The sequence below is a fragment of the Phaseolus vulgaris genome, chromosome 4, assembly GCF_051622355.1.
Source record: "Phaseolus vulgaris cultivar YP4 chromosome 4, ASM5162235v1, whole genome shotgun sequence".
NCBI lineage: Eukaryota > Viridiplantae > Streptophyta > Magnoliopsida > Fabales > Fabaceae > Phaseolus > Phaseolus vulgaris.
The window spans coordinates 42934949-42952429 of record NC_143501.1 but is presented as its reverse complement, the minus strand read 5'-3'; the positions used below and the strand labels follow the sequence as shown (position 1 = coordinate 42952429).

Sequence of the window (17481 nt, the reverse complement as noted above, 5' to 3'; positions counted from 1 at the left end):
AGAAAAGCACTAGAATAGATGAAGAAAACAAAAAAAAAACAGAACTACTGGAATTTTATGTAAACTGTGCGTGACTTTACAGATTTAACTGGAGCTGAAAATTTAAACCAATGAAAGTTGAAGATCTTATCTCAACAATGGCACTGGAATCACACAAAATATTGCGCCAATTAATTGTGATAAATTTTGCAAAATTACTGCCACTTTACCGTATTTTTTTGTGCCAGAATTACACACTGGACATATTTGATTTATCATTTTTTTGTACTTGGAATTTTGACTGACTTCTTTTTTCTACTATTTTATAACACTCTCAAAAACTCAAATCCAGAATTTCAGAATTTTCTAGTAATCACAGAAATTGTAATAAATCGAAACAGTCAGCACATTTTCAAGAAAACAGAGGAAACCTAATTGGAATGAAAAACAGAATTGAGAACTTCAAAAGACATAATAGAATTGATGTTTCAAGAACTTGTATAGATCTAAAATACAAGTAAGAACTCAAATATAAAAAGAAAAGGCACCAAAGGATCAAGAAAAAAACACATAAAACTGCACTCAATAAAAAATCAAGAAACCAAAATTATCAACAAAAGGACTACATAGAATTGATAACATTTTTGGAGAAACATGACTTTGACAAAACTTATAGAGACTCAAAAATCAAAATGACACAAACACAATGTATTAAGAACAAGAAAACAACAAGAAATACCAAAGAAACAGTAAAAACAGAATGCTAATGTAAATTTCTTGAATTAAAAGTGTCAAAAAACAACTCTAACACACAAGAACACACCTAAGACTCATGATACCACATGATGTGATACCACATGATGTGAACCAAAGAACATGATTGGGATATGATATGAACATGTTATGGATTCAATAAGAGTTGGAATATGATTAGGCACTTTTTAAGAATTGGATCAATCTTCTTAATCATTCAAGAACTCACCAAATCACAAGAACCAAGCCAAACTCACATAGAAACCCGTTTTTGGACATATGAACCGAATGTAACAAAGAAGAACACAAATGCACCGATTAAAACTTCAAGAAACACACTTAAAACCATAAGAACAGCAAACTAAGACAATCTACAGAACATGAACACAAACTAAACAAGTTCTACCGATTGAATCAACAAGAAACAACAAAGACATGTTTTAGAGTTTGTTTTTTGAATGGAAATGGAAGAAGAAGATGAAAAGGACAAGGAAACTTATGTGGTTGGAGCTCTTGGAATTGTGCACGCCACTTGAAAAATGGTTGGCTTCAAGATGAGTGTTGTTGCCGTCACTTGAGAGCCCAAGAATTCACTCAAGATAAGACTAGAAGAGAAGAAGACACAAGTCTCTCTCAATCACTCACCAATTTGGTAGAGGTTCTTTACTCTCAAAAATCAATCTTAACTTCTTATTTCAAAGACCCAAGCACCCCTTTTATAATAGAGAGGGCTAGTCACAAATTTACAAAAGAGAAGGAAGCTTGAAAGGTCACCTTCTAATTCCTTCTAGGACAATCTAGCGCCTAAAGAGAGAAGGAGTGTGAAAAGGCACTCTTCTAGTCTCTTTCTACCAAAACTAGGTCTAAAGTGTTATACAAAGGAGGTGTCTTTTGGTTTCCCTCTTAGCACCTTCCTAAACACTACTCCTATATGTTTTACAATTTTATACAAAAGAAAATTACAAAGAGAGATATTAATTGGAGCCCATTTTTGAATGCTTGTAGTCTTCTTTTAAGTTTGGTCCTCTCTTTATTTAATTTCTTCTTTATTTTTGAGAAAACTAGAAGGAAGAACTTTAAATGCTTGGGTGGAAGGCCTTCCTCCATTAGTGAAATCCTCTTCTACTTGATCTCCATCAAGGTATGTCCAAAGCCGTGAAGGAGCAATGAAGATACCGTGTTGTGTTATATCAGGTTATTTGGCTCTTCTAAGATTTTTCTGGTGAGCACTTGGTATGCACTTTATGCTAGACTAAGCATCTGTAAGTGGATGGGTAACGTGACCTGAAATAGGAGTTGTGTGCAAGGAGTTGGTTGAGGTGGCAATTACTGGTTTGACTTTGCAAACTTGCTACTTCGTGTTCTTGTTTAGGACCGTGCAAACAACAATTAGAATCCATAATTTAGCATGATTTTTTGTCTTAAGGGGGTGCTTTTAAGCTGCTGTGTTGATGCCTGGGTCCCTGTTTTGTGCTACGTCTAGAAACTTAGATATTGTTAGTTGTTCACAGGGGCTTCTATGCACCTGAACCTGATTTGTTCGTGGTATATGTTTATTAAGCATCTAAGCTAGATGCTTAATGGATTTGTAAAAGGGTTGGAACATCCTTAAAGTGTCCCACTAAATTTATTTTAAAAAAAATTTAATAAAACTTGTATTGTTAATTTAATGGCAAATGGTTGGAAGTTTTACCTTTATCTTTTTATTGCCATTGTTCCTAGTGTTTTTTCTTTTTCTAGTTCTTTAAACATGTCAAGAAAATTAAACTTAAGTATTTATGTTTTACTTTTTCTCAGGAAATTATAGAACATCGAATAAATGGGAAAGATTATGATTATATAAACCAAAACAATTGAGAAAAAAGGATTGATTAGATATTGTTGCAAAAGATATTATTAAGAAAAAAGATAAAAAAAAAACAGAGTTCTAGCAAAATTGAATTTAAGAGCTTTTTACTATCTAGAACCATTCTACTAAAATCATATGATTATTATTTTATTATTATATAATATTTTATTAAAAGATTAGTTGTTAAGTAGATATATATATATATGTAATGAAGTGTGGTGTTAAAGAGGTATTGTTTTTCTATTTTGAAATCATTCACGTAATCTCTAAATATCTTGTAACGGAAACTACATACGTCTGTATTTGAAAACAAAAATCTAAGAAACGTATACAAAAATACACCTAGCTTACAAATACTGATGACTTCCAACGCTTATAAATGCCTCATTCTGCATTGTTAATTAATTATACAGCAAATTAAAGATAACACACAACACAAACTTATATTATTTTAGGAAGGTTGTGAAAATTGGAAAAAGTATTTAAGTATTGTACCAAACAATAATTCAAGTTGATAAGAAAATATTTATTATAAATTAAGATATTTTATTGTCATTAAAAAAGTACTTTAAAAAGATAAATAAATAAATATAATTAATTTTGATTATATATATATAAATATATATATATATATATAAATATATATATATATATATATATATATTTATAAACAAAACACATAAGCACATGAATGATTATAGTTGGAACAAATTTAAAATATATTATGAAAATTTTAAAATAATGTGATATTTTACAGAGATTTTTAACTATATATTATTTTACTAAGGTCGTGAAAATTGGAACAAATACGAAACAATAATTTAAGTTGATAAAAAAATATTTTTTTATAACTTAAAGCATTTTACTGTCATTAAGAAAGTACTTTATAAAAGATAAATAAATACAGTAAATATAATTAATTTTGGTTAAAAAAGCTCTTGAATACTTAAATGATAAATAAGTAAAAAAACACATGAAGCACATGAATGTCTATAGTTGTGAAACTTATGCTATTTTACGGAGGTTCTGAAACTTGTATTAGCTTAGAGGTTGTGAAAATTGGAACAAGTATTTCAAGAAACAATAATTATTTTTGGTTAAAAAAGCACGTGAATGCTTAAATAATAAATGATTCAAAAAAATACATAAAGCACATGAATGTTTATAGTTGTGAAACCAATGATATTTTACGCAGGTTTTGAAACTTATACTATTTTACGAAGGTTTTAAAACTCATAGTATTTTACGAAGGTTTTAAAACCCATAGTATTTTAAAAAGGTTGTGAAACCCATTACTAAGATCTCACGGAAAGTACCATCCAGATTTGGAATTTACATGGAAGAGGACAATGAAGAAGAGAAGGAAGACATTCAGTGAAGGAAAGAAGTAGAAAACGACCGACCAACCAAAGAGAAAGGTAATAATTCTTTTAATCAAAACCTGTTCGAGAACAAAATTTCAATTAAATTTAGTCGATGAGTTTAAAAGTCATCTTTTCTATTAAACATGTGAAAAATTATAAATAAAATTTGATTATAATATCTTTATAAACAATTTTTCATTTTTAAGTTTAAAAGTCAGTGAAATAATTTATTTTGGGAAAAAAAAAATGGCTCGTTGACATTTATAATATCAAATCAGATCACTATCATAAGATGATCTTAGGCTGAATAGCTGAAAGTTCATGCATAGCATAGTCAAAGCTCAAAAACCATACAAAATGATAAAGTGGAGGTTTGCAAGAAGTAACACGTATCTTATTATGTGGTCAAATGGGTCGTACATATGTTTTCCATTCTCGAGATAAAATTTACTATCATTGTGATTTTAGTAAACTTTGCAATTATAGAAAAGTCTTGGTTCCAATATTTAGGGCTTTTGAAACAAACGAAACAACTTGTATATATTATTAAAGAAACTTGTATTGTTAATTTAGTGGCAAATGGTTGGAAGTTTTACCTTTATCTATTTATTGCCATTGTTCCCAAATTCTTTTTCTTTTTCTAGTTCTTCAAACATGTCAAGAAAATTAAACTTAATAAGTATTTATGTTTTACTTTCTGTTCAGGAAATTATAGAACATCGACTAAATGAAAAAGATTATGACACCAAAACAATTGACAAAAACAAAAAGGATTGAATAGATATTGTTGCAAAAGATATTACTAAGAAAAAAAGAATAAAAAACAGAGTTCTAGCAAAATTGAATTTAAGAGCTTTTAACTATCTAGAACCATTCTACTACATTCATATATGATTATTATTTTTTTATTATATAATATTTTATTAAAAAATTAGTTGTTAGTTAGATATATATTTAATGAACTGTGGTGTTAAGAGGTATCATTTTCCTACTTTCAAATCATTCACGTAATCTCTAAATATATCTTGGAACGGAAACTACATACGTACTGTATTTGAAAAAAAAAAAATCTAAGAAACGTATACAAATACACCTAGCTTACAAACATTATAAATACCTCGTTCTGCATTGCTAATTAATTATACAGCAAATTAAAGAAAACACACGACACAATGTTCACTTCTCTGCATGAAAACTCTTCATGCTGGTTTTTCCTCCCAATCGCTACCTTAATCATCTTCTTTTTACCTACTCTCATCAATCTTTTATCCAAATGTAATCACAATTTCAATTCTGCAAGGAGCAAAAAAATCTCACCACCATCTCCTCCAAAGCTTCCAATAATAGGAAATCTCCACCAACTTGGCGCCCTCACTCATCGCAATCTCCAATCCTTTGCTCAAACCTATGGCCCTTTAATGTTACTTCACTTTGGAAGGGTGCCAGTTCTTGTGGTTTCCACAGCTGAGGCAGCTCGTGAGGTTATGAAAACACACGACCTTGTTTTTTCAAACAGACCACATCGTAAGATGTTTGATATCTTCTTGTATGATTACAAAGATGTGGCATCTGCTCCATATGGCAACTACTGGAGACAGATAAGGAGTATTTCTGTCTTGCATCTTCTCAGTGCAAAAAAGGTTCAGTCCTTTGGTGTAGTGAGAGAAGAGGAAATCTCCACAATGATGGATAAGATTAAGCAGTGTTGTTCTTCTTCGATGCCTGTGAATTTAACTGATTTATTTACTACAGTCGCAAATGACATAGTGTGTAGAGCTGCTCTCGGAAGGAGATACAGTGGAGAAGGAGGGAGTAAGCTTCGGGAGCCAATGGATGAGATGATGGAGCTGTTGGGTGCTTCAGTTATAGGGGACTACATACCTTGGCTTGATTGGTTGGGAAGCGTTAATGGAATGTATGGTAGGGCAAAGAGAGTGGCTAAACAGCTTGATGAATTTTTTGATCAAGTTCTTGATGAGCATGTTAGTAGGAGAGGCCATGATGTGCATGGTGCTGATAATGAAGAGAAGAATGATTTGGTGGACATTTTGTTGAGGATCCAAGAGACAAACTCCTTGGGATTCCAGATTGATAAAAGAACCATAAAGGCTTTAATCCTGGTACGTAAGATTTATACAATGTGCTATCCTGCATAAGTTCTTAATATTCTCCAATGGACAATTACTCTACTTTCTAACTTCATAAAATCTTTACTTTTCTGAAACATCATTAAGCTCATTCTTAATGTGAAAGATGATGTGAGAAAAGACTAAAATTCTTAATGTCAAAGATGATAGGAGAAAAGACCAAAAGAAAAGAGATCTCACAAATTAAATAAGGGCTAAAGCAAGCTTTGGTGAAAGTTTTAAGATAAGTTGGCATATTTACATATTTTAAAAATCAAAGCAGAGGTTTACTCGTTTACTCATTAATTTTGTACCTCTAGCATTAGTACAATATTATAAATAATCTCTTTAATTGTAAAATATTTGTTAAATGATATTGGGTTTTGTTGAATATATCTATTTTATTATTAAAAAAGATCAAGTTTCTGCTTCTTAATAAACTTCAGTAATTTTAATTTTTATTAAATTTCGTTGTCTATTACTAAAAAATTCTTTTCAAAAGTTAAATTTTTCTTTTAACTGATTAATGTGATTGTTATTTTATTATGTTATTATTTTCTTTCCTAAAACCTAAACTCTAAAACAATAACAATAAAATAAAGGTTAGGGTAAATTATAAACAGGTTAGTTGTATGTCTTTTTTATCCTTCACGATATTCACGCACAACTCTAATCCTATCCTTATTCTATAGTCTCTCAACACTGTATTAGATTTTGTTATTTCTTTTCAACGTTCAAGACATATACACTATTTTCCCAATAAAAAGTTAAGTCACATTAGTTGCACAGAATCATAATACATGTTGAGTTTATTTTCGTTCATGGTAATTCAAGGTAGACAATGAAATTGACAATTGATGGGTATTTCTTTCAGGATATGTTTTCTGCAGGCACTGAGACTAGCTCCACAATCCTAGGATGGATAATGACAGAACTCCTAAGGCACCCAACTGTGATGCAGAAGCTAAAAGGTGAGATAAGGAATGTGGTTAGTGGCAGAAGTCGCATAACTGAGGAAGATTTAACTAGTATGCATTATATGAAGGCAGTGATTAAAGAAACTTTTCGATTATATCCCCCAGCTCCCTTGTTGCTTCCAAGGGAATCCATGGAAGATGCCAAAGTGATGGACTATGACATTTCAACTGGCACACAAGTAATAGTTAATGCTTGGGCAATTGCAAGAGATCCTTCTTACTGGGATAAACCTGAACAATTTGAGCCAGAGAGATTCTTAAATAGTTCAATAGATGTGAAAGGACATGATTTTGAAGTGATACCATTTGGAGCAGGGAGGAGGGGTTGTCCAGGAATAATGTTTGCCATGAATGTGATTGAGCTGGTCCTAGCAAACCTTGTTCTCCAATTTAATTGGGAAGTTCCAAGCGGAGAAGTGGGGCAACAGACATTGAACATGACTGAAACTAATGGCTTGACCAGTCATAGAAAATTTCCTCTCATAGCAATTGCATCCTATGATGCCTAAGAAGTTACTGTTAAAGATAAACATAATAACTTAGAAGAAAAAATAAGGGATTATATTCTCAGCCCATATACAATCTATTGTTATAGTAGATTTGGTTTATCATGTTCTTGTTATTTTGCTATTGTAACTATAAGTTGTCCTCAATTTATGTGTAATATTTGATAAGTGATCTTTATGATTCTATTTTCTAAAATTTGGTCAACTCTCTCTCTCTCTTTCTCTCTTTATGGGAAGGTTTTCTTTTATCTACCAATAATGACTTAAGTGCTTCCTTCATTTCAATAGCTAGCACACCATATATCTAAGACATGTTTCTCTTATTCACATTGGTGTTTCAAGTGACTCTATTACCTTAAATCTTCTTTCATAGGAATTGTGACAAAGGATGTAAAATGGGAAGGAACACCATTATTATAGACCAAAGACATAAAATTTGTCTCAGAATTTTTAGCAGTGTTTTTGCTATAGAATTTTCCTGGAAAGTGTATCTATTGTAAATGGTAAGTTAATCATGTCTTATATCTAAAATAGATAAATCAAGAAAGGAAGAGGAATAGTTAATACAAAGGATTGTGTTATTCGAAATGAGTTAGAAAAAGTATTTGGTGGAACCTCGGATAAAATGGAAATGATTATAATTATATAAACAAAAAAATTGAGAGAAAAAAAGGATTGAATAGATATTGTTGCATAAAAGATTATAAAGAAAAAAGAAAAAAAAAAGAGTTATAGTAAAATTGAATGTAAGAGCTTTTTACCACCAAGAACCATCAAGAATTTTCTAATAATTAAAATGTCTTGGAAACGAAGCTACATGCGTGCTGTATTTGAAAACAAAATCAAGAACAGTCATACGCACTTCCATAAGCACTTCATGTTTCTTCGGATTGAAAATAATGGGAACGCGTGTTAAGAAATAAGTGAACAAATAAGTAACTTTCTTTCAGTCTTAATTTTTTGACAAAATTGATACCTTACGAAAATTATCGAGCCCAACGTAAAGATTCTGCACGGGGTTCCACAATAAGTGGATAATGTGGATGCGAGGATGTATGAAATCGTCTACCATCTTTGTGCTAGTGAATGGGAGTCCAATAGAGGAGTTCAAGCCAACAAGAGGATTAAGGCAAGGTGACCCATTGGCACCTTTCCTCTTTATTGTGGTTGTAGAAGGGCTAGCTAGGCTAGTAAGGCAAGCAACTAAGGCCAGTCTGTTGTCAGGGGTTAAGATTGGTAGAGAGGAGGTAGAACTGTGTATCCTGCAATTTGCAGATGATACTCTTTTTCTATGTGAGGAGTCACATAGTAATGTGGTAACCTTGAAGGCAATTCTAAGGGGGTTCGAGATAGCTTCAAGCCTTAAGGTAAACTTTCATAAGTCTAAGATTGCTGGAGTAAACATTGGTGGAAATGTTGTGGCAAGTTATGCAAAGATGCTGAATTATGCTCAGATGAGAGTTCCCTTCAAGTATCTAGGCTTAGAAGTGGGAGGAAATCCAAGGACGGTTAAGTTCTGGGAGCCTGTTCTAACCAAACTGAAAGCTAGACTCAATGGTTGGAGAGGAAGATTCTTGTCTCTGGCAAGGAGAATATCTCTTGTCAAAACAGTTATCTCCTCGGTCCCGCTATACTACCTATCCATTTTTAAAGCACCAGAGTCAATATATAAGAACATTACCAGTATCCAACGGAGGTTCCTATGGGGGTGGGGGAAGGAGAAGAGACTGATACAATGGGTTAGCTGGGAAGATGTATGTAAGTCGAAAGAGGATGGTGGCTTGGGGATCAGAGATATTCGCAAATTCAACCTTGCCCTCTTGGCCAAATGGAGATGGAGGTTAGTGTCAAATGAGGAAGGTAGGTGGAAGGACTTGTTGGCTACAAAATATGGAATGGTCACAGAAGGATTGCGTACCCCAGTGAAAACACAGTCTTGGTGGTGGAGAGACCTCCAAAAAGTATGTAAAGAGGGAGGAGGTGAAGGATGGTTCCAGCAACATATTGCATGGAAACTTGGAGGCGGCGATAAAGTGAAATTCTGGGAGGATGTGTGGATAGGAAACAACAGCCTTCAGTCCCTCTACCCTAGGCTGTTCACTCTGTCCTTGAACCAGGGTCTAAAGGTGAATGAGGTAGGAGAATGGGTAGATGCAGAATGGCAGTGGAACTTGAGATGGAGGAGGGATAGATTTGAATGGGAATCCTTGTTGGAAACTAATCTCTTACACTACATATCCCAGGTAAGGCTTTCAAGGGAACAGAGAGATGTACTGACGTGGGGGGGCAAAGAAGCAGGGTCCTATACTGTTAGTTTAGCATATGAATTTCTAGCGAAGAGGGCCAGCAACCCCCATCAGGAAGTGTTCAAGCCCCTTTGGAAAATAAAAGCGTTTCCTAATATTATTATAACAGCTTGGAGGGTTCTCCTTGGTAGAGTGCCAACTAGAACGTGTCTGAGAAGGAGAGGGGTAATGCTTAACACAGTTTTGTGTGTTTTCTGCCAAACGAAGGAGGAATCTTGCCAACATATCTTCATTGAATGCCCTTTCGCCCAGAGGGTGTGGACGTTATGCTTTAAGTGGATAGGAATTACGTTTGTACAACACAATGAGCTATCAAAACACTTTGAAAGCTTCTTTTTGCCACATCTGAATAGCAAGCAAAATCTTTTGTAGAAAGGAGTATGGGCTACCATAGTGAGGTGTATTTGGGACCATAGAAACTTGATAGTTTTCAAACAAGGTGTTGTAGATGGGGAAGAGATTTTCATGATGGTCCAGCTCAAGTCTTGGCAATGGTTGAAGCACAAAAGTCACTCTTTTAATTACACTCTTGCTGACTGGATTCTCAATCCAATTATCTGTATTAGAAGTTCAAAGTGAGTGGTTGCTGGTAGGCGGTTTTAGAGGTTCAGTTATCAGAATCAGCTAGTGGAGTGTTGGACGATAGCTGAGCTCTTGAAGGCGAGCTCTCTGTCTGATATATTGGAATCCCTCCTGTTAAAAGGGGTGTTGTGGTGAGGATGTAAAGGTTTTTTCCAACATATTTCTCTTGTGAGAAGGTTGTGATGAAGCTGGAGTAGTTGGGCACGAACAGAACATGCCCCTGAGGCTTTGGAGGGATTGACTCTAGTTGTACAGTGGAGGGCCACTTTCAAATTTTCAACCCTGGTTTTGTGCAGGTAGTTGGTGTTGTTGAATCACTTTTCTAAGCACTTATCTTTTTGGTGCCACGGAGGAGTAGTTTTTGTAGGGTTGTTGTGTGCCTTGCCAAAGGCTACTGAGGGGAAGGTGTTTGATCTGAGTCATGGCTGTTGGAGGTCAACTACACTCATACCAGTTTCATTGGTCTCTAAGGACTGGATTCTAAATCCACTAATTAGTTGTAGAAGCTTCAAGTAATAGAATGTTGGCGGGTGATTAAATGTGAATTCAGAACTGGAAGGATACATTATCAATATGAGGGGGAGCTCTCTGCTGATGTACTTTTAAGGGGTGAAAGGCGTGGCTAGTAATATGGTGTTGCCACGCAGACCAACTAAAAGGATTTGAAGGTAATGGAAAAGGTGGGGTGCAGGTGGTTTTTCAATTGGGAATGTATTGTTTTGGCTGGAGTATGGACAGACTTTATATTGAAGAGGGGAGTTTTTTGGTAATGAATATTTGGAATCTGTAGTGGATTGTTTAGGAATTGAGCTCAACTATGTAGAGGCTGGAAGGTTTTTGTTTATGACTGTAATAGAGGAAGGTGAAGTGGTTTTGCGGAAGATTATCAGATACTGCCCTGTGTTTCTAAATGAAAAAGGGATTCTCTCTGAGGGACTCGCTTATGTATCTATCCTAAATTTTGTCACTGGCAAAGGACTGGCACGTTTGACTTGAAGTCATTTTGGAATTGAGAAAAGAATAGTTTAAGGTGTTGGCAACGTTGGAGTGAGCTTCTGTTTATGTTAAGGTGTCTGATATAAAGTTGGCTAGGGGCTTATATATTCTATGGTAAGGTCTGATTCGTGCTACCAATGATTGTGCTAATTGGCAAGTTTTCTGCATAACTTGGAAGGTTATATATCTTTAATATGGTTGCTGCCACAGTCATTTTAATTTGTTAGGTGATGCTGGTGTGCCCCTCGATGCAATCCTTAGTGGCTGCAGCTACATGATGTACTCCTCCTTTTTTCAAGTCTACATTGCAGGAAGGGGTGCTGGTTTTTTTGTGATTTTTTTTAAGTTCTGGTGTAGAATCTGTACCCAAATTGTTGTTATAGTGCAGATTATACCACATAATGGTTGTTTCTTGTTCTAGACCACAAGGGGGAGTACCTTGTGGGTTTGTATATGGGTTGGGATACCCCTTAAGTATCTCTGTTATTTAATTTATTCATTGCTGATAAAAAAAATACTCAAAAAAATTTAAATAATTTAAAATAATATGATAATAAATAATTAACTAGTAAAACTCTCTTCCATGTATCTAAGAAGGTTCATTAATGTTTAACATTATTGCTTCATACATATCTTTAACGCTGAAATCATCTCACGTATACATATTTTGAACAAATACACCTAGCATATAAATATAGATGACTTTTACCGCTCACAAATATCTGATTAAAATTTATTATTATAGGCTTTCAACAAGATAATAATAACTACTACTTCAATACTTATTGTTCTGGAAAATTCTGAAGAATAAAATTGTGATTGAAGTAAATTTGGTGAATAAAGGGGAAGTAACACGTGTTGTATGTGTGGGAAGAAGAGGAAACAACTTCCCACCTTTTTTGCATCTGTAGGGTAGCTTGGCTGGTTTGATCAAAGTGTTATGAGTGGGTTGGCTTCGCATCAGTGGTTCACCAGGACCCTAAAATCCATTTTTCACAGTTTCGGATGGTTATGGAAAGTGAAACCCGTTGAAGATGAAGCTTTGATGATTTCAAATCCAAGAAGGATGCTTAAAGCTGGGTTGTTGCTTGTGGGGCTTTTGTTCAGTGTATTTAGAATTTGTTAAATCACTCTTAGTCCAATCCAAAGTTGAAACAATCAAGATCTTTTAAAGAAAATTGTTTCAAAGTAAGTGAAAAACAACCTGTTGTTTCTACGTTTCAATCGGTTGTTTTACACTTGGTGTTTTGAAATGGATTTTTGAAAAGCTAAAATTGGCTGAATTTACGAGTCAAAGCCATATCAATCTATTGAATCGAGGTTTCAATCGATTGTTTTTTTGAAAAACATAACAGATTATGTTTTAACTGTCAAAACTATTTTGGCTTGATATGCATCTGTTTTGGGCTTTGTCTAACTGAATCAAACAACTATTTTTATGGGCTTATAACTGGGTTTTGAATCTCAATTAACAACACATAAATCAAATTACAGAAAATAGCTTGAGAATTTTTTTCAAAGAGATTGCAAGATTGATATATGCTTTGCCTTGGTCAAAGGAGTGAAATAGGAGTTGTGTTTTTCTTCTTGTATCAAGTGTAATCTTTCCTATTCATTCTTGTATTTCTGTTTACTTTTGAATACTGTAAAGTGTGTTGTATTTCAAGTCAGAGGGTGTTCTAACTGTGTGTGGTGGTGGTACATCAAAGAGGGTGTGCAGTCTTGAAGGTATCAAGATAGGCTCTTTGATGTGTTTGTTTTTGTAATTTGTTGTTGATTACATAGTGAATTATCCAAAGGTTGTTCTGGGACTGGATGTAGCTCAGGTTATGAGCGAACCATTATAAAAACATTGTGTGTAAATCTCTCTCTCCCTCTCTATTTTTAAATCTATTTTAAATATGTTCTTGTTGAAGTGCTGGTAAGAATAATCGATTGATTCGCAGAAATAACCGATTGTTTTTCTGGAACCAGTTTAAATATATTTTGTTTCTTGGCTGATCTGATTGTTTTATCTGTAATTATGTATTTAATTTCATTCTTATCCATAAATGCTTCAAAAAAATTCACTCCCCCCACCCCGCTCTCTTGTTTAGCCCTACATTTCTAACAAAACCATCAACCAAGTTTGGTCCTGTGTGTGGATAGCAGTTTTGGAAGATTTTTGGAAATAAAGGAATAAGAAGATCTTTAAAAATGGACGTATTGACCATCTTGAAATTTTCACCATGTCTCAACTGAAGGTCTGGTCATGGGTAACTGCGAAGGTACGTTTAACATGTTTTTCCTACTCTAACTGGTGTCTTGAACCTCTAGTATGTATGAGATTTATTAAAAATTATAAAAGGTAGAGGTTTGCCAGCTGAGAGGGGGGTTGAGAGGACTACGAACCTTTAGGTATAGGAGGTGTTGTCGTCCGTTATGTTTTTAGGGTGAGAAGGTAGATGTTACGCTTGAGAGCTTAGTGTTTAAAAGCTTAGTGCAGGTGTTTGGTTCCATGTATACGGGTTGATGTATCCCTGAAATACCTCCATTATATATATTGTTTTTGCTGATAAAAAAAAACTTCTCGTTCTTCCTCCTTCGTTCTCTAATATACTTCAGTGATCTCTTCTTCACAATCTCTCGATTTCTTTTGACAAGTGGGTCTTGGTTCTCTCGAACAGGTGGATGTTGGTTCTCTCAAGCAGATTCGTCTCGGTTCTCTCGAACAGGTTGGTCTCAGTTCTCTCAGACATGTGGGTGTATTTGCAAGGTGTTTCGATGATAAAGTAGGAATCAATTTGATTAAGTGATAATCTCTCTAAAAATACTTTACTTAACTATTAATCAAGTCACCTATTTATACTACTTTTTATTGGACTTTATCAACCTTATTGGACTTTTACTTTTTGTACTTTATATTTATTGAGTTTATTCTTAATATTTTGGACTTAATCTTTGGACTTTGATATAGTATTAAGGCTGGTCATTATTTTACATTTTCCTATTTTATAATAAAGTCTTTTGATCCTTATTAATCACATGATATTTGGTAGAGTGAGAGTTTCTTATAGTTGCGGCCTCTCAACCTCTCAACCTCTCGATCATATTATTAACTAGACAATACACTAACCCCCAGACATAAGGAGTTTTGTATCAACGAAATGCCGAAAAGACTCTTGGTTTAATTAAAATCGTTATATATATATATGTGTGTGTGTGTGTGTGTGTGTTTCATTGCTTTAGTCCCCCAAATTAAGAGATCCTTCATCGCTTGATCAACTTAGACCAATATCCCTTGTAGGAGCTCTATATAAGATTATCACTAAGGTGTTATCGTGTCGCATGAAAAATGCTCTACCTCTGGTCATAGAGGATTGTCAGTCCGCCTTTCTGAGTGGCTGAGGTGTGTTAGATAGTGTTCTTATGGCTAATGAAGTGGTTGAGGAGGTAAGGAGATATCAGAGGTTTGGGCTTTGTTTGAAGGTGGACTTCGAAAAGACATATGATTCGGTTAGGTGGAACTTCTTGCGTGATATGCTTCATAGGTTGGGTTTCCATAGCAAATGGATTTCGTGGGTTAGAGGATACCTGGTTTCTTCGTCTGTGTCGATTTTGGTAAATGGTAGTCCACGGAGGAATTCAAACCTTTTAGGGGGCTGAGACAGGGTGATCCCTTGGCCCCATTCCTGTTTCTTATGGTGACCGAAGGCTTGGCCGGGCTTGTGAGATAAGCTTTAAAACAGAATGTGCTCAAAGGAGTGAAGGTGGGAAGAAATGTGTTGATTGTTGTATGTTACAATTTGCTGATGACACTTTATTCTTGTGTGACGAGTCTTTCTCCAATATCCTCACTATCAAGGCGATACTTAGGTGCCACGAACTCGTTTCTGGTTTGAAAGTCAACTTCCATAAATCTAAGTTGGCAGGTATTTGTGTTGACAGGTATTCCCTTAATACCTATGCAAAATCTTTAAATTGCAATACCATGCGGTTACCTTTTAAATACTTGGGGATAGAAGTTGGAGGTAATCCTAGGAAGAAACAGTTTTGGGAGCTTGTTGTCAACAAAATAAATGCTAGACTCATCTCTTGGAAAGGGAGATTTTTATCTATGGCAGGAAGAATATGCCTACTTAAATCGGTCTTTACCGCCATACCTATTTTCTATTTGTCTTTCTTTAAAGCTCCAGCTTCAGTGTGCAGTAGTATAATTAGTATACATAGGAAATTCCTTTGGGCCTGGGGCAGAGATAACAAGGCTATCCCTTGGGTAAGTTGGAAGAAAGTTTGTAAGCCCCTTCAAGAAGGTGGGTTGAGGATTGAAGATATAAGAAAGCTCAATTGCGCTCTCTTGACGAAATGGAAATGACGGTTAATGAGTGATTAAAAAGGGAAATGGAAATACATCCTTATATCTAAATATGGCTCGAAAAGAGGTAGAAGTTTGGCTCAGTCGAAATATCAATCATGGTGGTGGAGGGATTTAACTGAAGTCTGTGAGGAGGGAGAGGAAGAATGATGGTTCAAAAACGTTGTTGTTTGGAAAGTAGGTAATGGGGATAAAGTTGGATTTTGGGAGGACGTGTGGGAACACAACATTAAACTTAAATTTTTGTTTCCTAGACTTTATTTTTTTTCAATGGATCAAGATATAAAGGTGGGTGAGGTAAATTCTTGGGAGGATTTTGGGTGGCAATGGTGTATATAATAAATTTCCGTAAATTTACTTGCCTTCGCAACCTCTAGTATTTTTTCTGAATTTTAAGAAGTTTTTTACTATTCTTAAATGAATATTATTATTTATTGATTGAATTTCTCTTGTGTTGGATTTTATTTGGTTAAAATATTTAAGAGGTGTTTATGGAAAACTAGAAGAAATGTTATGTTGCTCATATAGTGTCTATGAATTTTCTTAAATGTTACAATATCATTCAATAGCTTTCCATTAATATAATTGATATACACGGCGAACTTTTTAAGATTTCAAAATTGATGAAAAGTAAAACCATAGAAGTATATGAAAATGTTTACAAGTTTTTAAATATGTTTTTATTATTGTTATTTAGGTAAATTTCTTTTACTATAAAATTATCTTTTATGTTGTATATACATTAGAAAACTTATTATGATCTTTTTCTGAATATTATTTTATTTTATAACAGATTTAAAAATAAATAAATAAAATTAAAAATTAATGTTTTGGTTATTTACCTATACAACTTACTCATTCATCACTACCTTTTTAATTTTAAAGCTTTTAAGATTATGTCACATTTTGTTATAAAAAATAGCTATATTACAATGACGTTTTTGTTAAGAAAGAGTATAGAAGTAAGTGAAAGAGTGAAAAATAATGATGAAGGTTCAAATTTATATCAAGTTTATTTATTCTAATAATTCTTATCTTAAGTGAGAATACATATACTATTAATTCACTTTATTTTGGCATACCAAAATTAATGGGTTGGCACGTTGCACTAATGGGTCATAAGATTTTGCACTAAGGATGAATTATGTTGTTTCATTATTAAATATATTTTGATCAACAAAAGATAATAATGAATCTCATAAATTTTGGAAACTCATTTGATAGAAAGTTTATTAAATTAAAATGTTGAAATTCAAGATTTAAAGATAGCAATTAACAAAAAATATAGAATGTTAATGTGTTTTGAACATTTTCTCTTACCATGGCCATTCCGTTGAAGAGTATTCATTTAGTTGTTTCTAAATTATTGGATAGGAGACTTATACTAAGAATATGGAACGTGGGTAATCTATGTTTTTATTACAACTAATTAAGTATTTGTAAAAAATTTGCGGATTTGTCTACTTTGTGTTTGGTACAATATGATTTATTTGAAATTTATCTTGATTGAAAATAAGATTGTTTATTCAATATACTACATGTTGTACAAGTTTGCAATTTGTAAGGGATCAACTTTGGTTAATTCATCTGAAGGAAAAATCATGGACTGGTGTTCACCTAACATGGTGTCGAGCTAGATGTTCAATCCAATAAAACCATGAAGGTGATGGTGCCGAGCTAGATGTTTGG

General features: G+C 33.8%; 1 protein-coding gene across 1 annotated transcript; it reads left to right on the top strand.

Moving 5' to 3' along the window:
- The first annotated feature begins 5060 nt into the window (after positions 1-5060).
- On the top strand, positions 5061-7750 carry LOC137837658 (cytochrome P450 736A117). Its single transcript, XM_068646752.2, has 2 exons — positions 5061-6065; positions 6946-7750. Exons 1-2 carry the CDS (start codon positions 5118-5120, stop codon positions 7555-7557), a joined length of 1560 nt encoding a protein of 519 aa, XP_068502853.2. The 5' UTR covers positions 5061-5117; the 3' UTR covers positions 7558-7750.
- Positions 7751-17481: the final 9731 nt, after the last annotated feature.